This window comes from Hyaena hyaena, unplaced genomic scaffold (assembly GCF_003009895.1).
Source record: "Hyaena hyaena isolate Hyena2069 unplaced genomic scaffold, ASM300989v1 scaffold_126, whole genome shotgun sequence".
Classification (NCBI taxonomy): Eukaryota; Metazoa; Chordata; class Mammalia; order Carnivora; family Hyaenidae; genus Hyaena; species Hyaena hyaena.
Genome location: NW_024080759.1, coordinates 1,503,796 through 1,530,262, shown reverse-complemented (window position 1 = coordinate 1,530,262; position 26,467 = coordinate 1,503,796). Strand labels below are relative to the sequence as shown.

Sequence of the window (26,467 nt, the reverse complement as noted above, 5' to 3'; positions counted from 1 at the left end):
AAGTACAATTAATATTTATATATCACTTTGTAGCTCTTTTAAATCCATTATTTGACACGATAACAACCAAAGAATTTATACAGAGCCTATTAAATTCTCTTGTAGAAAGAGAAATCAGGGGAGAGGTTAAATTGTAGGACCTGGACAGAAACTGAGGTCTAATAACTAATAATTCAATAACTGTTATTTAATTTGAGAGTTTCCTATAAACTCTCAAAGGTTTAAGGTTTATATTCTTATAAACCTGATAAAGACATTTAATTACTTACTTTCTTAAAGTATTTTTAATGTGTCTGTGATATATAAAGGACAATGTTTTATACTAGGTAGAATCAAAAGTTGTATATATGAGGGTTATAAAACTTAAGTAATATAAATAAACTGAATGTGTATCAATTGCCATGATAATGATACAATTATTTGGTTTTCTAGGACTTCACAGATAGTAAAAATTAGCTCTATTTACATAGCTGGAGAAGAATTTATAAAAAGGCTAGAACTTGAGCTGGATTAAGAAAGGTGAAATTTGGGGCGCCTGGGTGGCTTAGTCAGTTGAGGGCCAACTTTCGCTTAGGTCATGATCTTGCGGTTCGTGGGTTCGAGCCCCGCGTCGGGCTCTGTGCTGACTGCCAGCTCAGAGCCTGGAGCCTGTTTCAGTCTGTGACTCCCTCTCTCTCTGACCTTCCCCTGCTCACGCTGTCTCTCTCTCTCTCTCTCCTGGAAATAAATAAAACATTAAAAAAAAGAAGAAGAAGAAAGGTGAAATTTGGGGCGCCTAAGTGGCTCAGTCAGTTAAGTGTCCAACTTAGGCTCAGGTCATGATCTCACAGTTTATGAGTTCGAGGCCTGCACTGGGCTGACAGCTTTGGAGCCTCGAGCCTGCTTCAGATTCTGTGTCTCCCTCTCTCTCTGCCCTTCCCCTGTTTACACTCTGTCTGTCTCTCTCTCAAGAATAAATAAACATTTTAAAAAATTAAAAAAAAAGAAAGGTGAAATTTAAAATGATTAAGGAAAAGGCAAATTAGCATTATATTTAACAGGACTCAGCAAAACAAAGTATGCAAAGTAGGAGGAATGCACATGTGTTGAGCAGTGGTGAGTAGATTTTCTATGTAAATTCATATTAGGGAAAAGTGTAAAGACATTTTTGAGTCAGATTTATAGAAGAATGAATGTTTGAATGCTAGGGTATATAAGGATTTATAACATCATCTTATAGGCAGTAGGGAGTCCTCTGAGGTTCTGAAGTAGAGACATGATATAATGAGAATTTATGGAAGGAAGAGATTGTGTATAGAGAAGTTGGGGACAGCTGTAATAATTCACGTATGTGTATTTTTATTCTTAAATTTTTTTTAATGTTTTATTTATTTTTGAGAGAGAGAGAGAGAGGAGCAGGGGAGGGTCAGAGAAAGAGAGAGACAAAATCTGAAGACAGTCTCCAGGCTCTGAGCTAGCTGTCAGTACAGAGCCCGTTGTGGGGCTTGAACCCACAAACCGTGAGATCATGACCTAAGCCAAAGTCAGATGCTTAACCGACTGAACCACCCAGATGGCTCGAATCCACGTATGTATTAAGAAAGAACTGATTTCAGCAGTGTTTCAGAGATTGACTTCAGACATTCTGAAGGGAAAGCTGAAGTCCTAGATAACTTCAAGTTTACAAGCCCAGGTGACTGAGATTAATGTGGACCTTAGTCAAACTGAAGAATATGTCATTGGTCTAGGGTAGACCTCCGGTTTTGTTGTTTTTTTAAGGTTTTCATTTGATTCTTTTTTTTTAATGTTTTTTAAATTTATTTTTTTTTCAAATTTATTTTTGAAAAATAAGAGAGACAGAGCGAGCAGTGGAGGGTCAGAGAGAGAGGGAGATACAGAATCTGAAGCAGGCTCCAGGCTCTGAGCTAGCTGCCAGCACAGAGCCTGACGCGGGGCTCAAACCCACAAACCATGAGATCATGACCTGAGCCGAAGTCGGACACTTAACCAACTGAGCCACTCAGGCTCCCCAAGTTCTCTTTTGATTCTTATAGTTAGGGAGAAGCTACTTACTTGGGCACTTTATTGCTTTTAAGTTTTACCAAAGCTGTTCACCTCAGTGACTCAAAATTTTATAGTATATTTTGTAATTTTATAATTTTAAATTAAATCTCTAAAGATATATGCACCCTTATGTTTACTGCAGCATTATTTTTTAAAGTTTTTTTTTTTTTTAATTCCAGTTAGTTAACATACAGTGTAATATTAGTTTGACGTGTACAATTTAGTGATTCAACACTTACATACTACAGCTGGTGCTCACCACAAGTGAACACCTAAAATCCCATCACCTAGTTAACCAATCCCTCCTAACCACCTCCCTTCTGGTAACCATCAGTTTGTTCTCTATAGTGAAGAGTTTGTTTCTTGGTTTGTTTCCTTTTTTATCCCCATGATCATTTTTGTTTCTTAAATTCCACATATGAGTGAAATCATGCAGTATTTATCCTTCTCTGACTTATTTAGCTCAGCATAATTCTCTCTAGCTCCATCCATATCATTGCAAATGGCAAGATTTCTTCTTCTTTATGACTAATATTCCATTGTGTGTGTGTATGTATATATATATTCATCAGTTGATAGACATTTGGACTCTTTCCATAATTTAGTTTTTGTAGATAATGCCACTATAAACATCAGGGTACATGTATCCATTCAAATTAGTATTTTTGTATTAGGGTAAATACCTAGCCAGTGCAATTGTTGGATTGTAGGGTAGTTCTATTTTTAACTTTCTGAAGAACTTCCATACTGTTTTCAACAGTGGCTGTACCAGTTTGCATTCCCAGCAACAGTGTAAGAAGGTTCTCTTTTGTCCATATCTTTACCAATACTTGTTTCTTGTGTTGTTAATTTTAGCCATTCTGAAGGGTGTGAGGTGATATCTCATTTTAGTTTTGACTTGCATTTCTCTAATGAGGAGTGATGTTGAGCATCTTTTCATGTATCTGCCATCTGTATGTCTTCTTTGGAAAAATATCTATTTATGTTTTCCACCCATTTTTGAAATGGATTATTTGTGTTTTGGGTGTTGAGTTTTATAAGTTCTTTATATATTTTGGATACTAATCCTTTATCAAATGTGTCATTCGTAAATATCTTCTCCATTCCTTAGGTTGCCTTTTAGTTCTGTTGCTTATTTCCTTCACTGTGATTTTTATTTTGATGAAATCCCAATAGTTTACTTTCGCTTTTATTTCCCTTGCTTCAGGAGACATATCTAGTAAGAAGTTGCCAAGGCTACTGTCAAAGAGGTTACTGCCAGTATTCTCCTTTAGGATTTTGATGGTTTCTTGTCTCACATTTAGGTCTTTAATCTATTTTGAATTTATTTTCGTGTATGATGTAAGAAAGTGGTCCAGTTTCATTCTTTTGCAGGCAGCATTATTTTTAATAGCCAAGATATTGAAGCAACCCAAGTGTCCATCAATAGATGAATGGGCAATAAGATGTGGTATGTGTACACACACAAACAAATACATGTGCACATGCATGCATACACATACAGGAATTTAACTCAGCCATAAAAAAGAATGAAATCTGGGGCACCTGGGTGGCTCAATCAGGTAAGCATCAGACTTTGGCTCAGGTCATGATCTCACGGTTCATAAATCTGAGCCCCATATCGGGCTCTGTGCTGACATCTCAGAGCCTGGAGCCTGCTTCAGATTCTGTGTCTCACTCTCTCTCTCTCTGCCCCTCCCCTGCTTGCACTCTGTTTTTTTCTCAAAAAAAAAATTTAAATTAAAATTTAAAAAATGAAAATTTTCCATTTGTTACAACATGGGTGGGCCTCGAAGGTATAATGCTAGGTGAGATAAGTCAGTCAGAGAAAGACAAATACCATAGGATTTCACTCCTACATGGAATTTAAGAATCAAAACAAATAAACAGAGAAAAAAAGAGACAAATCCACAAACAAACCAAAAAAACCTCATACTCTTAAATACAAAGAACAAACTGGTAGTTTCCAGAGTGGAAGTGGGTTGGGGAATGGATGAAATAAAGGGGATTAAGAATACACTTATTTTGATGGGCACTGAGTAATGTAAGAATTGTTGAATCATTATATTGTATCCCTGAAACTAATATAACACTATGTTAATTATATTTAAATGAAAAGATAGATTTTTATACTAAAACTTTCATTTAATTTCATACTAAACAAGCTCCTCCTCTTGGCTTCTCTGATTCAGTTTAAAATATCATAATTTTTCAGGGCGCCTGGGTGGCTCAGTCGGTTAAGTCTCAGTCTGACTTTGGCTCAGGTCATGATCTCATGATTTTGAGATCGAGCCCCGTGTTGGGCTCTGTGCTGACAGCTAGCTCAAAGCCTGGAGCCTCTTTCAGATTCTGTGTCTCCCTCTCTCTCTCTGACCCTCCCCTGTTCATGCTGTGTGTGTGTGTCTCTCTCTCTCTCAGAAATAAATAAAACATAAAATTTTTTTAAATATTATAATTTTTCTACTGACGATTAATTCAACAAATTTATCTCTGATTCCATTTTTCTTATATCACATTCTATCTTTCTTATAGTGATTCTACCTTCAAGATATCGCACTCTAGGTCACCTGGGTGGTAAGTGTCCAACGTCAGCTCAGGTCACGATCTCATGGTTTGTGAGTTCAAGTTCCAATTGGGTTCTCTGATGTCAGCACGGAGCTGGCTTGGGATCCTCTGTCCCTCTCTCTCTCTTTGCCCCTTTCCCACACACACTCTCTCTCTCTCTCAAATATAAATAAACGTTAAAAAACAAACAAACAAAAACCCAAACCTTAGGGCACCTGAGTGGCTCAGTTGGTATATTGTCTGACTTCAGCTCAGATCATGATCTCGTGGTCCGTGAATTTGAGCAGCTCAGAGCCTGGAGCCTGCTTTGGATTCTGTGTCTTCCTTTCTCTCTGCACCTCCCCTGCTTGCATTCTGTCTGTCTGTCTCTCTCTCAAAAATAAACATTAAAAAAAAAAAAACCTTAAAAGAAAGAGATATCATGGTCTCCCCATGTTTCTTTTATGTACCTGAGCTCAGGGTCTCCCTACTTTTTTTCTAGGCTACTAAAATGATCTCACAACTGACTTCTACAACCCTTTTCTCCTCAATTCAATGTATACTTTGCTCCAGATTATTTATTTTAGTATAGTTCCCCTGCCTATATCCTACATTACTGTCTGCCTTCAACAGCTCACAGTCTAGTGCTAGAAATGGCCATGTGTGACAAAAATTATAAATTATTAAAGTAGGTTATAAAATATTTCTCTGGTTTGAGTATTTTAGGCATCTTATGTTTATTCCTTTGACTGCCTCTGGCCTCATCTCTGATTTGCAAAGTCCTATTCTTAGAGTTGCCTTTGGGACCATCCCTGGAATGAAAAACAAGTATATAGGATATAGGTTTATCTGTAAAGGCTAGGAGTTCCCCAAATACAACAACCAGAATAATTCTGGTTTTGTTAGATATTGGGGTTCTGCATAAGATTTGTTAAAATTTTAAACAATTTATTTAAACTAAAACAAAAACAAAAACAAACCCAATTAACTCATTTCTTCTACCTCCCCTCCCCCAATCTCTGGCAATCACCAATCTATTCTTTATATCCATGACCTTGGTTTTCTTTTCCTTTTATTAATTTTTTAGATTATACATATAAGAAAAATCATATGGTATATGTCTTTCTCTGTCTGATTTATTCCACTTAGCATGATGTTCTCAAGGTTTATCCATTTTGTGGCAAATAGCAAGATTTTATTCTTTTTTATGGCTGAGTAATAATGTACATGGGGCGTGTGTGCGTGTGTGTGTGTGTGTGTGTGTGTGTGTGTGTGTGTGTGTTAGACCCTACCATCTTTATCCATTCATTCATTGATGGACATTTACATTGTTTCTCTATCTTGGTTACTGTGAGTAATGCTGCAGTGAATATGAGGGCACATATACCTTTTTGAGTTAGTGTTTTCCTTTTCTTGGATAAATGCTCAGAAGTGGAATGGCTAGATGATATGGTAGTTCTATTTTTAATTTTTTGAGGAACCCTCATATTCTTTACCATTGTGGCTTTACCAATTTACATCTCTACCAGTAGTACATAAAGGTTCTCTTTTTTTCACACTGTTACCAACACTTGTTATTTCTTGTCTTCTTGATACTAGCCATTCTAACAGGCATCAGGTGACATATCATTGTGGTTTTGATTTGCATTTCCCTGAGGATTAGTGATGTTGAGTACTTTTCATATGCCTGTTAGCCATCTGTATGTTTTCTTTGGAAAAATGTTTCTTCAGATCTTCTGCCTATTTTTAAATCAGGTCATTTTTCTGCTTTGAATCACATGAGCTCTTTATATAATCTGGTTATTAGTCCCTTATCTGATATATGATTTATTTTTTTATTTTTTTTTAAATGTTTTATTTATTTCTAGGAGAGAGAGAGACAGCGTGAGCAGGGGAGGGTCAGAGAGAGAGGGAGTCACAGACTGAAACAGGCTCCAGGCTCTGAGCTGGCAGTCAGCACAGAGCCCGACGCGGGGCTCAAACCCACAAACCGTGAGATCATGACCTAAGCGAAAGTCGGACGCTTAACCGACTAAGCCACCCAGGCGCCCCTGATATATGATTTACAAATATCTTCTCCCACTCAGTAGGTTGCCTTTTAACTTTGCTGATGGTTTCCTTTGCAGTGCAAAAACTGTTTAGACTGATGTAGTCCCATTTCCTTATTTATTACTATTTTTTCCATGCTTGAATTATTTTTATTTTAAAATATTTTATACGGTTAATAAAGAAACCCATCACACTATTCTGTTAAACCAACATGCTGACCCATCTACATCTATTTTTAAAAACAAGTACAATGTAACTGAAGCTCCCATGTACCCTCCCTGATGCCATTAGCAACTCTTGCCCAGAAAAAGCAAGGCGTGACTTTCACATATAATTCTAATACATGATTTTATACTCTTATTTCATGTAATTTGAAGCCATAGGAAATATATTACTGTGTAATATATGCCAATAATGCTTAAATGCCAGCCACAACTCTAAGTACATGCATTATTAATTGCCCTCCTATAAAAGATTTTTATTTTAAAAAGTTGTTGCTAAAAACAACTACTTTATAAAATTTGGGGTCTGCACATGTCTGTGATTAATCAATCTCTTCTTTCCATTGGACTGTTAACATATTACAAGGCATGGATTTTGTTTTATTTATTTTTCAACCTCCTGCAGTTGTATGCCTGGCACAGTATTAAAAAAAAAAGCGTTAAAAGAAGGTTTTGCTTACGTGCATCACCATGGAGCTATATCGACAACCTGAAGCATGCAAGTACTGACATAATACTCTCAGTGTTATCAGAATTTAGACATCTGGAAACACTCAAACATACGGTCCTGAAAAGTTCACTCCAAGACCATTTAGCCTGCATATAAATGTACTGGGTACTGAATTAGTAAATATAACACAAGCGGAGACAGGAAGAAAATAGTCTAAAGGTAAAAAACATTAAGGATTGTGTGGTTTAAGACAAAACTCAAGAAAGAAAAAAGTTTAACGGAAAGGGAGGTGATCATAAATTTCAAATGTTAACAAGATTTCAAGATGAATGAGATTATGATAAGGGTCTTAGTTTAAACAAATTCTCTCCAGGGACACATGCTGTCAGGATGGATGCTTGTTGCAAAGGTTGAAGAATAAACCACACATTAAAAAATTTGACAATGGGAAGGAATTAAAAACGGAGAAGCTGCTATAAAGGAAAATACAGGCGAAGATCTTTGTCCACTAAATAAGAAAACAATAATTTATGTGTGATGTCAGAAAGAGTGACAGAAGAGAAATCATGAACAGGGAAGGAATATTTATCAGTGAAAGAAGCATAATGAGTTCAAAAGAAATGGGAATCAAGGTTTTACAATGTTTATCCATAAAGCAAATTTGACTCTGGAAGCATAAAATATCTTGAAGAAGTAACAGGGCTTTTCAAAGTATGGTTTTTGATAGTATTTCGTAACAGATGAATAGTTCCTACCTTCACCACTCTCCATGCCTTCTACAAAAATTCCCCCACATTGGGGAAGAATCCAGTACCGGCGTCGGTAACGATCCTGGCCAAACATCATCGAACGCAAAGAGTGAGAAGCGTCAAAGAGCTTCCTTCTGTACTGACTCTGTTGCTGTTAAAAAATGATGCATATAATTAAGCTATGCGTGTCAAGTGCTTTAAAAATTAATATAAAAGTGACTTTACACTTATTATGCCTTTAATAAGCAGATAAATTTCACTACTGGGAACACATAGCAAAAGAGCTAAATATTCTATGCCTGACTTCAATTTCAGTAATGCTTACAAAGTTAGTAATTATTTTAAAAGTAATTGGAATATTTTTGTTACCAAGGATTAAAAATATGTTCTATTTTACCAGTCATCTTCTGGTAAAGTAAATCTTATGCTTGGTAATAAGCAATGTGATCAACTATTTTATTGGCCGGAGCAAACTGGCTCAATTCTATGGATTATATAGTGTAGAACAAATAACTCTCACAACATATGCAATTAACTGTACCTGTATTTGCTTATTTTTATACTCATACTGTAAACCTAAGCAACATATGACTAAATTTTGGGATGAATCTAACATTGATATAATATATAGGTATCCCATAATATTAATCTCATAATACTTTTAAAAATACATCTTTTTTTTACAAAAGTATTTGAAACTCCACTAATACTACTGAAATTCAATTTTAATTCAACTTTTAAATCAAAAGTATGTAAATCTGTAATTTATAAATCCAATGTAAATAAAATCCACAAATATAATAATATAAAACATAAGATGCTGAAACTATTACCATGATATTCAACTGAATTTTAAAAGTAATTACTTTCATGAAATAAAACTATGCATTTACTTATATTTTGTATTTAAACAAAGAGCTGAAGAATACAGGCCCTGGCTAAGTTTAGGTTTTTAATCTTCTTATTAAACTTTTAAGGTTTAATTGTGAAAATGTTTCTAGAGCTCCTCATTTTAATAACTTATAAAAATCTTATTTTTATGTGAGGAGCCAGAAAAACTAATTCCATACAAGGTGGATCTTTAAAACACTGCAAACAAAGATGTTAACTGTAATCTGAAAAGTGCTTACTTTACTCAGTTTTTCAATCTGTTTTTCTAGCTCTTCAACACTTGCTGCTTGGTCACCTTCATCCTATACATAACAAAATACAGTATCATTTACCCATTTTTAAGATTTATTTATTTAATCAATCAATTAGCAAATATGTAATGAAAGTCTTCTATATGCAAAGTACTGGAATATGCATATGGAAATGAGTAAGACTCAGTTGTTCTTTATAAATTAATAATCTGGTAGGGAGACAAATAAAATATTAACACTAAAAAATGAAAACCACCAAATAGTAGGGAGCTATAAGGATTTAACATAGGCAGAGATTAAGAGTCATGGAATTCAGGGGAGGATGAGATTTATTCTAGGGGGAATCTATACTAAGAAAGGCTACATAGAAGAAGTTGTGTTTTAATCAGCTATTGAAGACTGCTTAGGAATTGACTGATCAGAGAAAAAAGGGCAGGGCATTCCAGAAAGAGTTTGACATATCATGACCTTAAAGGTACATCAAGAGATAAGGTAGGAGATGAGGAAAGGATGAGTTTAGGGCTAAATTGTTCAGAGCTGTAAATGCTTGGCAATGGACAATAATATCCCTTGAGGGACATTAAACATCAGAACTATGCTTTATAAATATTAGTCTGATAACAGTTGTGAGATGGTCCGGAGCATGGAAAGGACTAGAACTGGTAAATCTCATTAGTAGATTCCTGCAATGATTTGAGAGGGTAGGAGAATGTGGGCCTTGCTAGGATCAAAGAAATAGAAAAGGAGAAAAGCAAATGGATATAAGAGACATTACGTAATTAAAACCAAGTCCTGACAAGTCATGGATATGAGGCAGAGAAGGGTGAGGGAGATAAAGGAAGGAGTAAACTATGATGTTCAGGCTTTACATCTGGGGATTGCAAAAATCTTAGTACCATTAGTTGAGTCCCTTTTAGAGCAAAGAAGGTAAGTAACATTTTGCACACATGGAGCTTTTAGAAGAAAAATAATCTCTACTATATTCATAAATGGGAAATATATATGTGACTGATTTTTCTTCATTGCAGAAAATAAGTAAATAAATAAAGGAAAACTTGCCCCAAATTATATTTGAGAGGAAAGGCATTAAATAATAAAAGCTATATGTGCCTCTTTGAATCTCAGCTGCCCTACTTCATGTAGGCAAATTACTTAACTCTTCAAAGACTGTTCTGTTATCTGTAAATTGATGATCACATTACCTGTAACATGGGATTTTTATGAGAACTACATAAGAAACAGATCTGAAAATAGCTAGCATAGTTCCTGGCATCTAATATATAAATACAGTTACTTTCCTTCTTTCTGAAAATTGTACTTTAATGAGAAGATGTAGGTATATTTTAGGATAAAACAACAACAACAACAACAGAAACCTGTTTTTGATATCCACTTTCTATAAGCATTTTTATAAAGCTACACTGTCACCAACCATTCATGAACAGATATTTCTAGACTGGTATGCTTATCTCCCCAGTACAAGGAAGTGAAAGGAAATCTCATTAGTTTTACTATTATCCATAACTTATCCACCCCTTATCCAAATCTAGTGAACCAAATTATAGAAGCATTTAGGCATATTATTTGTGCTAATAGTAACATGATTTCAATTTGGGATTAAAAGAAACCTAAAATCCTTAAAGCTTGACTCTCAAAGACATATTTACATATCTATATGATTCTAAACCAATCTTTTGATCAGAACATAAATGTTTGATAACTTCCTTATATAAACATATAATTCAATATAATTCATTCAACAAGTATTTGAAATTAGACATCAACGTCTAACTTTCTAAGCCAAATTAACTAACTGCTATTTCTAAGATTCTTCCTATGATGAAAAGGGAGTAAACTGTCTACTGAAGTTTTACTTAAAAAAGCTTTGACAAATAGTCCTTATAATGTTAAGAGACACGAAGGAACTTGAAAGACCAGAGAGAAAGGCAATGACAAAATTAAGAACACATAATCTATCCCTGTCATAGTTCTCCATGGTTTTTCATCCAAAAGAGAGGGCTATTATTTGTCCCTATATATTGGAGGTTAATTGTCCACATAATCTTACATGCTAAAAACGTGCGGTTAAAGTTCACAAAGGTTTCAAAACAAATCTAAGTATTAGGAATACTCCATGTGTTGAAGGAATCAAGAGTAAGAAAAGGGAATCATATCTGAGATACAGGGAAGGATTTTCTAACTGAAAGAGATCACGTGGGCCTCTGCAATTAATACTCTAAGCAGTGTAACTACTGACATGAGCTATACTTTAAACAAGAGGCCACATCAGTTTTTGGAGGAATGATGTGCCTATCAGTCAGATTCACTAAATAGTTAAACTTTTATTAAATAGGAAATTGATAAGTGGCTGCCAGTTCTTCATTGTAAAGAAGAGCCCTCAAATCAATTAAAGTAAATGCTAATTTGGCTTCTTAGGTCCTAAAATATTTATTATTTTTAAAAGCTTTTAAACTGTTTTCTCACATTAATAACAAGATATACTTTGCCAGGATTTTGATCAATGAAACCTTATAATCTAATTAATTCTATAATTCAACATTCATAAAAAAATAAAGTAGTACTTTAAATAATACATCTGGTCTAAAAACCATTAATGATGATTTTTAAATAATTAATAATGATTTTTAATTCCACTTAAAGAAAAAAGAAATGTATGGTTTGTTAATTTTCCATGTGAAAAAAGAAAGCCAGACCAAACTAATAATTTCTGTAAATAAACTCTAATTTAGTGGGATAATTGCCCAGTAGAGTACACTGAAATCCCAAAACAGAGTTTTAAAATTTATGAGAGTTAACACTTTAAAACAATTTATAACATTAAATGCTGAAGAGTGATACTAATTCTATGAAAAAGTGATTAATATTGGTCAGAAAGGTTTAATTCCTGCTATGGAGACAGCTCCACCTGCCAAATGAAGCAGATTGGTTATAAATGGTATCTTTTGTTTGAGTAATTACAATTCTGATATCCAAATTATATACCCTTCACATTATTTGTCACAGCATGAAACATATGATCAAGTGGTTTCCAAAGTACGACCTTATGAAATAATTGATTTGTGCAAGGAATCTCAATGTAGTCTCCTTTTCAGATTGGCACTCAAAAGAAGCAAAGCTTATTCTAGTGATTTTTATTATTTTTGGTTTAACTATAAGATGGGGAAGAATTTTTCAAAACATTTTGCATGTATGCTATTTTTATTGAAGAGAATTGTAGCACATGATCTTGTAATTGTTAAGTTCCTCCACATTATCCAGATGCCGTCAAAAGTTTGATCCAGTAATTTATCATTGGTCTTGATTAGACATTATTTTCACACTTTCCATCAATAAATTCATCCCTCTAAGTCTTTTTTTCTTTATTTCTGCAGGAGTACTTAGTTGATGCAGGAAAGGAAAAAAGTTCTTTCTAGACTTCCTTAGCTAAACACTCCTGACATCAAGGGCAGAAGGAATGGTTGACAGTAAATTCTTTTTTGAGTGTCATTCTGCAGCCTTATCAGTATTTCTAGCATTCTTTACTGGTAAAAGGTGAATCTCAACCTGTATCTCCCTCTTATACATCTCCATTCCTGTGGCTTATGGTAGTTTCCCTTAAACACTCTCTCTCTCTCTCATACACACACACACACACACACACACACTCTTTCTCTTTCTCTCTCTCTCTCTCACACACACACACTCCCCTCTATGACCCTGCCTTCCTCTCTGTAGCCAACTCTTCAAAGCTACCCCCTCCACCTTGATTGAATTCCCTCCAAAATCTTTAGGGACCTTTTATCATTAAATATTCTCTTCTTGTCTTTATTCTTCAAAGCCCCATCCCTTTTTACTGACTCTTTCCCCCTTCAACCAAAAATCATCTCATGTCTTTCACATCTGAAAAATCTTTGGTCTTAGGAATTACCCTTTCTGTTGAGTGACAATGGTTAAAGTAGTCATATTCACTTTCTCACTTTCTAATTCTTCTCAATCACAGCCTGGCTCTGCTCTCTCTCCTCTAATGAAACTGTGCTGGCTTTGGTTACCAATGGCATCTATGTTACCAAATCCAGAGAACACTTTCAGTCCTCACCACACTAGATTCCTATTGCCTTAACACTGTTTATCACAGAAATGCTTGATTTTCTGGGTTTTTATTACAACATGAGTAGAAAAGAGTTAACATTATGCTATCCTTTGAAAGTTTGCTTGCAAGGTTGCCCCTTGATGTCTAGGAACTTGGATTTTAAAGGGTTTCCTTCATTCTGTTAAGACTGGCTCACTAACCTGTTTGATAATGGGTTCATACTTTTCTTCTGTGAGTCTGGAATTTTGGCACAGGCTATGCAGGGGGTGCCCATGTGACAGCCCTCAGTAAAAACTCTGGGCACTGGGTATTTAATAGCTGCCCTAGTATATAACATTTCACATATTTCCCAACTTATTGCTGGAAGTGTTAAGTTCATTCTGTGTCATTCCCCTAGGAAAAGACTTTTGGAAACTTGGGCCTGGTTTTCTCTGGATTTTGGCTGATATGCCTTTTTTCTTTGCTGGTTATGCTTTGTTTCCTTTTGCAGTAAGAATTCATAGGCGTAGCATGACTAGATTCTGAATTCTGTGAGTCCTCCTACTAAATCACAGACTCTGGAGGTGATCTTGGGGATCCTTGACCCACTATAGAAATCTCCTATCTCATTGACTATTCCTTGACCCACTACAGAAATCTCCTACCTCATCGACTATTCCTTCTTCAGCAATAAGCCTTGTGAGATCTTAAATATTGATGTTCCCTGGGGTTCCAACCTCAGTCTGTTACTCTATTCACTAAATCCATCCTCCTGTGAAAACTTATCTTATGATTTTCAATTATTGTTTATGTGCTAATAACTTTCAGATCTATATTTTCAAGATTAAATTCTTCAGGCTTCAGATTTTTTTTAAGTTTATGTGTTTGACAGAGGTATGTGTGTGAGAGAGCGAGAGAGAGAAAGAGAGAGGGAGAGAGAGAGAGATAGGGAGAGGGTGCAGGGGAAGAGGCAGAGATAGGAGAGGACAGAGAACCCCAAGCATGCTCCATATGACATGGGGCTGAAACACACAAACTGTGGAATCATGACCTGAGCTGAAATCAAGTCAGACGCTCAACTGACTGAGGCATTCAGGTGCCCCTGGGCTTCAGATTCTTAAAACCAACTGACTGCTAAAGTTCTGCAAAGGCACCTCAAATTCAACATATCTAAACTATGCCTGCCATCATTTCCTATCTTCAACTATGTGCCTTCCTCCCCTATCATCTATGTACTCTGCTTCTCCTGATTTCTCTCAGTTAATGGCAACAATAATATATAATCTCCTAAGCCAGATAGTTGGGAATCAATCCTGCCCCTCTGTCAACCTGCACAGCCCATCTTCAAATAGTACTCATTCTTCACACTAAGTATTTATTGAATCCTTTGCTCCTTCTTCATCCCAACAACCACTGGTCTAGTTTCAGACACCCTCACAACTCATCTAAACTACTGCAATATCTCCTAACTGATCTTCCCACCTCTGATCTTGCCCTACCCAAATCTATTTCTATCTTCCACAGAGCTGCTATAGTGAGTCACTTAAAACTCAAGTCCAACTATGTCACTGCTTTACTTATAACCCTTCGATGGCTTCCTATCACCAAACAAGTATAAAATCCTAGTTCACAGCTATTGGATAGGAGCCTCTCTAGTAACACTGAAGCACTTGTAACTCTTAAGGCAAAAGCATGTTGTGGTTTCAGGCTTCTGTGCCTGAACAGCTCATGCTGTTCTCTCTGCCTGGAATACTTCTACAGATTCTTCCCCAGGCAACATGGAGCCCACTTTGTAGCCTCAACTATTGAGTCCAGAAGGCCTTTGTGAGAATTTATTCCTCCAAAGGCTAAATGCCCTTCCTTTGTACCGACTAGCACATTGTAAATACTCCTGTCAAATCAGTGAACACTTAACACATTATATTCGGTTACTGCAAATCTTCCTCAGTGAGAACATAAAATGAGAGGGGATTTTCAGTGCCTTATTCACCTTTGATCAAAAGTGCCCAGAGCTAGGCACATAATAAACAGGTATTTAAGAAATACACCAATCTCACTAAACCTGACATTTTTAAGGCATGAAGGAGTCTACAAATGTAAGATATTATGCTAATAGATAAAAGGGAATACCTCAAATTTGGAATCTGCATAGTTCTCTGGAGAATGTTCAAGTCATCATATAAAAAGAAAAACTTCTTTTATTCAGTGTAAGTGCTTTCTATGGTAGGCACTGTATTCAATAGTAATGTAATTATCACAAAAAGCTGTGTGAAGTGAGTGTTGTAACATTCAGTTTTCAGACGAAGAAACTGAGGCAGCTAACTGTCAAAATGGAATTCAAACACAAATCCATTTGACTCCAAATTCTGTTATTTTTCCAATATGTTATGCAGTCTTAGTTGAGTTTAAAATCAACCTAACTTAATTACCTCATCTTCACAGATATCAGTCTTCTTCCCTTTTTTGTCTTCTTTATCTTCTTCATCCTCTTCATCTTCATCAGCTTGTTCATCACTATCATCATCATCATCATCATCAAAATCACTGTCTCCCCCCTTCCTTCTTCGTTTACGTCCTGGAGTGGGTGTGCCCAATGGATGCTGTTCTTCCCCAAGATCAATGCCACCTGAAGTGTCTCTTTTGCCTGTTTTCTTAGCATGAATGATCCTAAGCCTTTAAATATGAAAAAAAAAAATGATGATATGGGAGAAAAGTCTTCTCTCTATACTTTTTAAAAAACATGAGTTTTAATAAAAAATATCACCAGGTATTTTTGCCAGTAAGCAATAAATCAATGATAGTAAAAAGTGGAATTAAGGAAATTTAACACATATGTTTCCTGAAATTATAGAATATATCAACTCTCAAGAATTATTCAGGATATCTTTTTGGAATTAGAACATATTTAAAAAAGTAAAACTTAGAAGGCTGAAAAGATTAACTCTAGCAATGGCCAAGTGATAACTCTTGATCTCATACTATTAGACTGAATAAATTTCAATCAAATTACTGCAAAGAAAACTACCCTTTTAACATAGAAGTTACCTAATTTCCTGGCAGGAAACTAAATAAGTTTTAATGCTGAATACATTTGTATATGTTAGACCCTCTGTAAAAGTAAACTTTAATTAGAAAGCAATTTTAAAAAAGTGGTAGTTCCAAACAGATTCTATTTATGGAAAAAGAGAGCAACAACAATTTAGAAAATGTGATTGTTTGATTTTTTTTGAAATAAAGATAAATGGAGTGTCTTTTAAGTTTGAAGAATATGAGCTTAATGAGTCTCACTATATCTTATGTCCACTGTAAATTCTGACCCTGAATTTCATTAATTTCATAACTCATCTTAATTAAGCTTTAACTTTCCTAATTCTTAGATGAAATAAAGTTGAAATTCTATCTTTGTAATTTCTATGTTTTACAGGGGAATTTGTACAAAGGAAAAAAGGTAAACTAATTTTAGTGAAACAGGACTTACTTGCGAAGTTTACCTTCTACTACCCATTTATCTCTCCTCAAGTTTGACATGTAATCAATGTTCTTGTCAATTTCACTGTCAATGCAAAAATTTATTAGAAGGCATAAATTAATCAATTATGGGACACTTTGATACTTTGATTTGGCAATAAGCAAATTGATAGTTTTTTAGTTAGTAAAAATGCTTGCCTATGAATAGCAAAAACAATTGAAAATTATATTAATACATGATCATAGCTTAAAGAAATATAGAAAACTTAAAATGCCAAGTAATTATAGAAATGCATGGCTCCAAAATATTTGGATTGATCCTTTTCTACAAAGGTAAAAGACTAAAATTAACATATTTAAATAAAATAATAAATAGCAAGAACAAGATGAATATGGATTTGTTCACCAAATCTTGAAATACTAGAGTGGAGAAATTACTTTACTCTTAAATAAGATTAAGCACTTTTAAGCACAAATTAATAAATTAATAAACAAAAATTATTAAGATTGAATTAGCACATAATAAAGTAAAAAGTTGCTAGGTAATTCTAGGAATGCCTACTAAGGATAATCAGGTAGTCATCTATGATTGAAAGATGTCAAAAAAAGAAAAATTCTGTATTCTTTCATTTGTGCTGGATTCTGGTACCACAACAAAAGAAAATAGGTATATTTACATTTCAGTATATAATTAACAAAATTATTATATAAACAAATTACAAAGACTATATACAGTATGATCCCAATGTTTTAATAGACTGCAAAGAAATACAATAAAATATTACTAGCAGTAATTATCTCTGAATGGTGAGGTTAAGTGTAACTATAATTTTTTTCTTTGTGCTACTCTATGATTTCAAAATTTCTGTAAGAACATTTGTATTATTTTGTGTAATAGACAAACTCAAAACAGAAAAGAATCACCAGAAAAGTCTGCTTACCTTACCACACTCTTACTGCATGCCAGTTCATTGATCAGGAAAGCCAAGACTGAGGCTTTCTGTGCTGGGGTATGAGCCTGAAAAGCTTTGGTTTTCAGGCTTTCAGTAAGCTCAGTTTGTCCACAGTGGGCTTCCATAAAAATCTGCAAAATCTCGGAAACATTGTCTCGATTCACACCAACATTCAGCAAATGTTCTCCAAGAGCTGTTTTGGCCTATAAAAATTTGGCATTTTTATCAGTATTGATCATAGCCATTCATAACATAAAGACAATAAGATTTTAAAATATTGATATTACATGATCTAGATATTACTGACAAGGACTTTATTCACATTTTATCAGTACTGGTATGGGGTGAGTTCAAGAGCATTATCACTGTGTTCTGGCTCTGTGGTGTGATGGGTTCCATTGCCTGCTATATTGAATGAATAGGGAGATAGAAGAATAATTAACAGGTGCATCTGGCAGCTTCTCATTGTACAACAATATCTACAGCAAAGTTGACTGAAATGTGTATCTTAGTTGAAATTAAGATAAATTTTAACTTATTGGGTTTTCACTGAGCAGTACAGAGTCTTAATGTGCTAGTCTGTAGATGCTTTGGTTAGCCTGAGTTATTCACAGTGATTCAGAGAGAATACAGTATAATTTTAAAAGGTACCCATACATTCTAATTGGTTTAGGAATTATGAATTCTGTTTTGTCTGATATCACATGGGTATTTCCTTAAATCAACTTGTTTTTTGCTGACAGCTAGAGAAAAACAAGAATCTGGGAATGATCTATATTCCTTAGGTTCTATGAATCAGATGTTTCTAGGTTTGTGCCAACTTAACCTAAAGCAAATCTACATTTAACTTGGTGAGACGTGGGAAAAAATTAGATCAGTTTATACAACCTTCTGCTAATGTGCTAACACCAGCTAACAATGCACTGACAGTACAAATTTTTAAAAAAATTATATTTTGGATTTTTTTACCTTGTATCCTGTAATTAGACCTGGATCACATACAGCAGCTGACAGGAGCCTCACAAGCAAGTCTTGTACTTCACCCATGCTGTCCCCTATATTTAGCAATCCCTCTTGAAGAACACTCAGGTTTGGAACATCAATATTCACATCAAAGCCCAAAACTTTACCAAAGTTTCGTAAGAACTGCACCACCATGAGACAGTCTGAAAATGTACTTCCAGAGAGAACAAGTCCTGGAATACGAGGCAACTCTGGCAAAGGCTGAAAATAAAACAAAATAAAATACACATAATTTAAAAGCCAGGATTTTATATCTTCTGTAGTAAAATAGGTTGCTAGCTTTCTTTTTTTTTTTTTTTATGTTTTTTATTTATTTCTAGGAGAGAGGAGAGAGACAGCGTGAGCAGGGGAGGGTCAGAGAGAGAGGGAGATACAGACTCTGAAATAGGCTCCAGGCTCTGAGGTGGCAGTCAGCACAGAGCCCGACGCGGGGCTCGAACCCACGAACCGCGAGATCATGACCTAAGCGAAAGTCGGACGCTTAACCGACTAAGCCACCCAGGTGCCCCGCTAGCTTTCTTTTTACTGTATTATACCAGTGATTTCCTCTCTGGATTATAAATCCTCTGGGGGCATTTCTACAACTCCCCTGGTATTAAGTATAGATAGGTTCTTGAATGCAAATAACCAACAATAAATTTTGCTTAAACTCAACATGAACTTAGATTTCTGCAAAAGAGAACACTAATTTTAATTAACTTATATATTTATAAAACATGGTTTATACAGCTGGAGCAAAAATTAGATAACATAAGAAACACTTAATTCGGGGGTACCTGGGTGGCTCAGTCTGTTAAGCAACTGACTCTTGAGCATGGCTTTGGTCATGATCTCATGACTCATGAGTTTGAGTCCCCCATCAGGCTCTGTGCTGACAGCATGGAGCCTGCTTGGGATTTGGTCTCTCTCTCTCTGCCCCTCCCCACTTGCTCTTTCTCTCTCTAAGGATAAATAAAAATAAACTTAAAAAAAGAAAGACATTTAATTTGGAGACTTTCTTCCTGAACCCTATCATACACACACATTTCCATATGATTCTAAAAATGTATAGAACAAAGCTAACAAAAGTAAGGTTTAAAATGAACATATATTTGATACAGTGCATATTGATTTAAATAAAAAGAAAGATGCAGGAAGATAAAGCTCACATAGGATTAAAAAATATTTACTCACTTCAAGATTTATTAAATGTGTTAACTAATGTATATGCCCATTCTGGGTTTGGGAAATTTCCAACATCCAATTGACTATACTTAGTATGTATACTTTCTCATTTTATGCTAAGTACATAGAATATTAATATAATAAAATCCTCACTGGAGTGTTAAAAGTTTGCTTTAAGCACCATTGTTTTTTCAAATATTTTTTAATGTTTATTTATTTGAGAGAGACGAAGAGACAGAGTGTGAGTGGGGGAGAGGAAGAGAGAGAGGGAGACACAGAATCCAAAGCAGGCTCCAGGCTCTGAGCTGTCAGCACAGAGCCCAATGGAGGGCCAAACTCATGAACTGCGAGATCATGACCTGAGCCGAAGTCGGTTACTTAACTGACTGGGCCACCTAGGCCCCCTGCTTTAAGCACTTTAGAAGAGAGCTTGCACAAGTCAAGAGACAATCATTATTTGTGTATCTGATGAATATAGCATATAAGTAAATATAGATGCTATTGATCAAGTAAAATAATATATTATTAAGGCAATATTGTAGAGATGATATGCAGTATCGATAGAATTCTCTATAAATACCATCTTCTTGGCAACAAACAAAATAGATCTCTACTCATAAATATGTGAAATCATACCCGCTACCAAGATTATTTTGGTCTTTCCACATGTCTACTTATATATATATTAATATATTTTAGCCACATTACATGTTTGTGAAGGATGATGGAGGAGAAAACACACAGGAGGTAATTTGGTTGGACATACTTCCTGGCTTTCAATGTAATCAACAGCATGAATTCTGGAATTTAGCAAACTGGAGACTGAATCCAAGTTGCAATTTATTAGCAGTTTAATCTTGGGCAAGTTCCTTAACCTTTTTGTGTCTCAGTTTTCCCATCTGTAAATGGGCATAAATACCAGTTCCACAGGACTATGGTGAGGATTAAATGAGAGAACTCATTTAAAGCATTTAGCATAGTGCCTGGCATGTAGCAAGGATACTCAATAAAAGTTAGCTACAATTACTAAAGCATTGTAGGAGGTTACAGATTATAAATCTTAGTTTATGTAAATTTCTACAGGGGCATGGTGAGGAGTTAGAAATTTCTGTACCTAAATGCCTGTGAAGAACCAAATGACACATAGAAATCCTATCTACTTCTATAATTCATCTTTAGGGATTTCTTCAGTATTTCTACTTAAATTTAAAAAGGTTTAGGGGTACCTAGGTGACTCAGTGGGTTAAGAGTCCAACTCTTTGTTTTGGATCAGGTCATGATCTCATGGTTCGTGAGTTCAAGCCCACCTCAGGGATTCTCTCTCTCTCCCTCTCTCTGCCCCACCGCTGTGCATGCTCCCTTTCTCTCTCTCTCTCTCAAAATAAGTAAGAAAATAAAAAGGTTTACAGTGCTCCACTTACATATTAAGAAGTGCCATTATTATCATAGGGGCTCTAGAGAGGTTTATTGGTGGCCATCCAGAAAACACAGATTGACCTAGACTTGGAAATCTACTGATCTAATTAAAAACAAAAGGCTTCCATAATGGCAACTCTGGCAAAGGAATCAAGTGAGATACAGGAAAAATTAAATTTATTAATGAAATGGTTTACATGATAAATTACCTTTTGGTCTGCTAAGCACATGTCTTCATTAGGCTTCTTTAGTTCCTTTGCCATTTCTAATTCTAATCTTCGTTGCTCCAGTTTACGCTCTTTATTTAATCTTTTCTCATCACGTTTTTCTTGCTTCAACCGTTCTTTTTCCTAAAAATAAAACCATGTCCAAAACTCTCTTTAATCACTGGATGTGTTTGAAAAATTTCCAGTTAACATTTATAAAGTTAACAAAGTGTTATTATTTCCATGAACAGAATTCCCCTAAGAGATTTAGGAATAGACTTGGAACTACATAGAAACAATAGCTTATTTTGCTTTTCAGTGTTTTCACCCTTTGAATTTGAAATAATCTTATGACTGTATGTGTGTGTGTCTATGTGTGTGTGTGTGTTTATATTACACATATTATACTCAACTCAGACTATTCCATTATTCAGAATTTATTCAATCCTTCCCCAGCTTACATTAAGAGAATGAAATACTTAATTAATAAGACAGGTACATAAAATGCACATGGGTAACTAAATATAAAATACACTTAGCTAGTATTAACACAAGTTTTTGTGTAGCTCTAGGAAGCAAGGGAGGATTTACAGCATGAAAGTGGAAGCAACATGCTTGAATTACAAAAGCAGTTCCTTCAAAGTACATTAGCTAGTCTTAAAATAGCATCTGTAATGAAATCAAAATATTATTTGCCACTATAAACAACACTTAAGGGAATGTAAAATGAATTCTGAAGGCAATTCCAAAAGCATTCAAAAAATATTTTCAGTAATGACAACAATATGGAAATAATTGCCCTGTCTCCCTGTTGTAGGGGATGACACTCTCTTGGAAGAAGAAGTCAAGAGATTTTCTTTAATAGTATTAGTGTATTATTTTATTGCTATACCTCAAATGCAATTCTTATTTAGAGGAGAAATAATGGTAGAATCATCAGGCAGTCCTAACCTAGTACCTTACATCCCTGACACGTTAATGATGAGTTTACTTTTGTAAAGCAGGTCATGTCTCTTTCTTGATTAAAAAGCTTTCATTTTTTTTTTTATTTTTAACAAAATAAAGTCCAACTCCTTACTTTTGAACTCAAACTCTCTTCTTTTTCAATCTTATCTCCCATTTTTTGATGAACTTCTTGTTTCCTTACCTCCTTATATTGGTGCACTAAAGCCAGGAAGGTCATAATCCCATCTAGTGGATCTGAATCTTAGTGAAACACTACCACCTGTTCTCTCTTATCAATTTCCCTTAATTCTCATAGCCCAACCTATAATTTTAACACTGCACTTAATGCTTCCTATTCTATAGTAGCATTCCTGCACATATTCTAGCCATCTCTATTTTCAATTACCATGGCTAAGACAGCACACTGCTGTGAGAGGGCATGCCACCGGGGGGGGGGGGGGGGGGGGGGGGGGGGGGGGGGGGGGGGGATTGGGGAGGGGAACAGAGAGGACTGGAGAGGATATATTCCAGGCAGAGTAGAGAAAGCACAGTGTATTTGAGAAATTGCTAGTAGTTTCAAGGGTGGAGTGTAAGTTGCAGGTTTAATAGTTGCTGAGTATTATGATACAGAGTCAGAGGCCGGGTCACGAGAGCCTTTTTATACAATATGCTCAAGTCACTGCTCATTTTTATACTGCTTCGAAATTTCTGGGTTACTGATTCAAGCAGGCATTTGGAAGGAAAATGAAAAGGAAGCTATTCTGTAAGATTATTGACACCAAAAAAGTGCTACAATTAATCTTATCGATTATAAACTCAAAGCAGTTTCTGAGGGTCTAATGACATAAAATATACACAAGTAACATGCAACATCTCCACAATGCAGTATAGATTTTTCAAATCAAATTATCATTGGTAGAACAATTTTTCCCCAGAATTGGATTTTTAATTTATAAACACATGAAATGTTGCTCTAAGAATTTTTCCAAGGAAGAGAAAACTTTTTGGTCATTCACCAGAATAACGAATTACAATCACCAACAGAAAAAACAAATGTCTCTTATAGATTTCAAAGTGGCTGGTGTAAATTTTTCTTCTATATAGGACTAACTCAGAATTCTTAATGATGTTCATAACAGTAATTACAAAACTAATAACTGAGATTAAAATTTACTAAAAACTGTTGAAACTGGTCACCATTTCTTTTCAAAAAGAGAAGAAGGGCATGTGTAACACTGATGCTTTCTTTGCTGTGCTAACTCCACATTGGCAGCAATCTGGGGGTACGTAACACTTCAATGATACATAGACAATGAGTTAGAGTGCATTTGATGTCACGAGGCAAGTATGCCTTAGCTAGTGATAGGCAGTATTTTCTCCAGTTAAAAGCATGGCTATAATATGGAATGGAGAATAAAATGACATAGATTTTTAGGAAAAAATGAAGATGTCCAAGAAATCGTAGAAATCTGTAGGGCCTTTATTACTTAAAGACAAGTATCCATTCTTGTCTTGATGTATTAGGGATACTTCACAGGAAACATGACATTTCTAAATGCAGTGAATTTGGTGAATTTACTCACTAATTTATTTAATGAACTTTAATGAACTCTATAAGACTAATAGAAATCCTGTGGTTCAGATATAAGATAACTTCTAAAGAACTAGAGCTTCTGGGTCCCCTCAACAATCAACTAATATTTAACATGGTTTATAAAGACCATCATGATCTAGTCCTACACAAATTTTGGTCTGCTATGTCATGATTCCCAGTACAGTTCCCACACTCTGGTTATATTATGAGATACACCTGTGTTGAGAAGATAGTGTAACCAGTTTGAGGCATTGCTTGGATGATGATGGTGATGATGATGATGACGATGACGATGACGATGATGATGAAGAGAAAGGACAAGGAGGAGGACGAGAGGAAGAGGAGGAGTAAAGAGATGAGGAAGAGAAGGAAAAGAAGGAGAAAAGCAACAAAGCCAAGACAGGTGCACACACATGGTGAAAACCACCTTCCTCCTCTCTGCCCCACACGTCATGTTGAGTTGTAACACTCTACCTTTGTATATGCCATCTCCTCTGCCTGGAATATAGAACTTCTCTTCCTTAACACAGAAATAAAGCCTGCTTTTTATTCTCCTCATAAATAATAGGTGTCTTCGATTTTCAATTATATACAAAAGCAGATTTTAACATATATTAATAATACTCTACTTATACTTGGGAATTTAAAATATCTAAGACATATTTCCCAGATCTACTCCAACATTATTAATTTCTTAATCATTTTAATTGCATATATTATGATTGAATTTGGCTTGCAAATACACCTTCCTCATATAGAAATTAAATAGATTTCTTATTTTCTGACACTTTTTTCCAGAAACTAAAGTTTAAAGCAGGTGTGGTATTTTAGGCCAAATTTGAAGATGTTTAAATTTGTGTAGTATTCTCACTTCTAGACCTGGTATACCATTTGAAAGAGCAATATTTACCAACTTTTCACCTAAGCCTTTTCTTGATATAATATTATGTTTTGTTACTATGTCAAATGCTAGGATTTCACAATGGAACTTTCTTATTTTGCAAGGACATTCCTCAACAAACCATTTGACCTATCAGAGAAGACTTAAAACATCTATCATAATATGAAAAGAATGATAAAACATATTTTACATTAACATTGGTTAAATTTCAGGGCAATAACTTAGATTGCCTACAAATGACCAAAAAAATATAGCTCCTGACTGTATTTTAGATGGACTGTAAACAATAGAGATTAGTATGGTTCCTCTTAATATTTTTGGCCTTCATCCTCCTATCTCCTCTAGTTTTCTAGGTGTAGAAATTCTTTTATTCTTTTTAATGTTTATTTACTTTTGAAAGAGAGAGAGACAGAGTACGAGCAGGGGAGGGGCAGAGAGAGAGGGAGACACAAAATGTGAAGTAGGCTCCAGGCTCCGAGATGTCAGCAAAGAGCCTGACGAGGGGCTAGAACTCACTTGCCGTGAGATCTTGACCTGAGCCGAAGTCGGATGCTTAACCGACTGAGCCACCCAGGCGCCCCTAGATGTAGAGATTCTTGAAGTCAATGAATTTTTGGAATATAAATCATTTATAATAAAATATCTTTTTAATCATTTTAATTATAGCAACGGAATTTTCTATATGAAAATATTACTGATATCTTAAGAAGTCCTTTAAATTTCGGGTTAATATCCAGAATCTATAAGGAACTCACCAAACTACACGCCCGAAAAACAAACAACCCAGTGAAGAAATGGGCAGAAGATATGAACAGACACTTCTCCAAAGAGGACATCCAGATGGCCAACAGACACATGAAACGATGCTCAGCATCCCTCCTCATCAGGGAAATACAAATCAAAACCACACTGAGATACCACCTCATGCCAGTCAGAGTGGCTAAAATGAGCAAATCAGAGAACTCTAGATGCTGGCGAGGATGTGGAGAAACGGGCACCCTCCTCCACTGTTGGTGGGAATGTAAACTGGTACAGCCCCTCTGGAAAACAGTGTGGAGGTTCCTCAGGAAACTAACAATAGAACTCCCCTAGGACCCAGCAATAGCACTGCTAGGAATTTACCCAAGGGATACAGAAATGCTGAGGCATAGGAGCACATGTACCCCAATGTTCATAGCAGCACTCTCCACAATAGCTAAAGCATGGAAAGAGCCTAAGTGTCCATCAACAGATGAATGGATCAAGAAGATGTGGTTTATCTATACTATGGAATACTACATGGCAATGAGAAACAATGAAATCTGGCCATGTGTAGCAACATGGATGGACCTTGAGGGTGTTATGCTGAGCGACATAAGTCAGGCAGAGAAGGACAAATATCATATGTTTGCACGTATAGGAGGATTAGGAGGAGCTTGACGGAGGAACAAGGGGGAGAAGAAGGGGGGAAATGGTGGGGGAAAGGGAGAGAGGCAAACCATGAGAGACTCTTGAATGCTGACAAAAACTGAGGACTGATGGATGTGGGG

At 35.5% G+C, this 26,467-nt stretch overlaps 1 protein-coding gene across 1 annotated transcript in view; it reads right to left on the bottom strand.

Moving 5' to 3' along the window:
• Positions 1–26,467, bottom strand: part of BAZ2B (bromodomain adjacent to zinc finger domain 2B) — a 299,967-nt gene that overhangs the window by 31,254 nt on the left and 242,246 nt on the right. The window contains exons 22-28 of the mRNA XM_039237514.1: positions 21,502–21,642; positions 18,659–18,913; positions 17,678–17,892; positions 16,747–16,821; positions 15,698–15,941; positions 9,188–9,250; positions 8,064–8,208 (exon numbers count right to left, since the gene is read on the bottom strand). Coding sequence (XP_039093445.1) covers positions 8,064–8,208; positions 9,188–9,250; positions 15,698–15,941; positions 16,747–16,821; positions 17,678–17,892; positions 18,659–18,913; positions 21,502–21,642 — 1,138 coding nt within the window. The remainder of the gene's footprint in view (positions 1–8,063; positions 8,209–9,187; positions 9,251–15,697; positions 15,942–16,746; positions 16,822–17,677; positions 17,893–18,658; positions 18,914–21,501; positions 21,643–26,467) is intronic.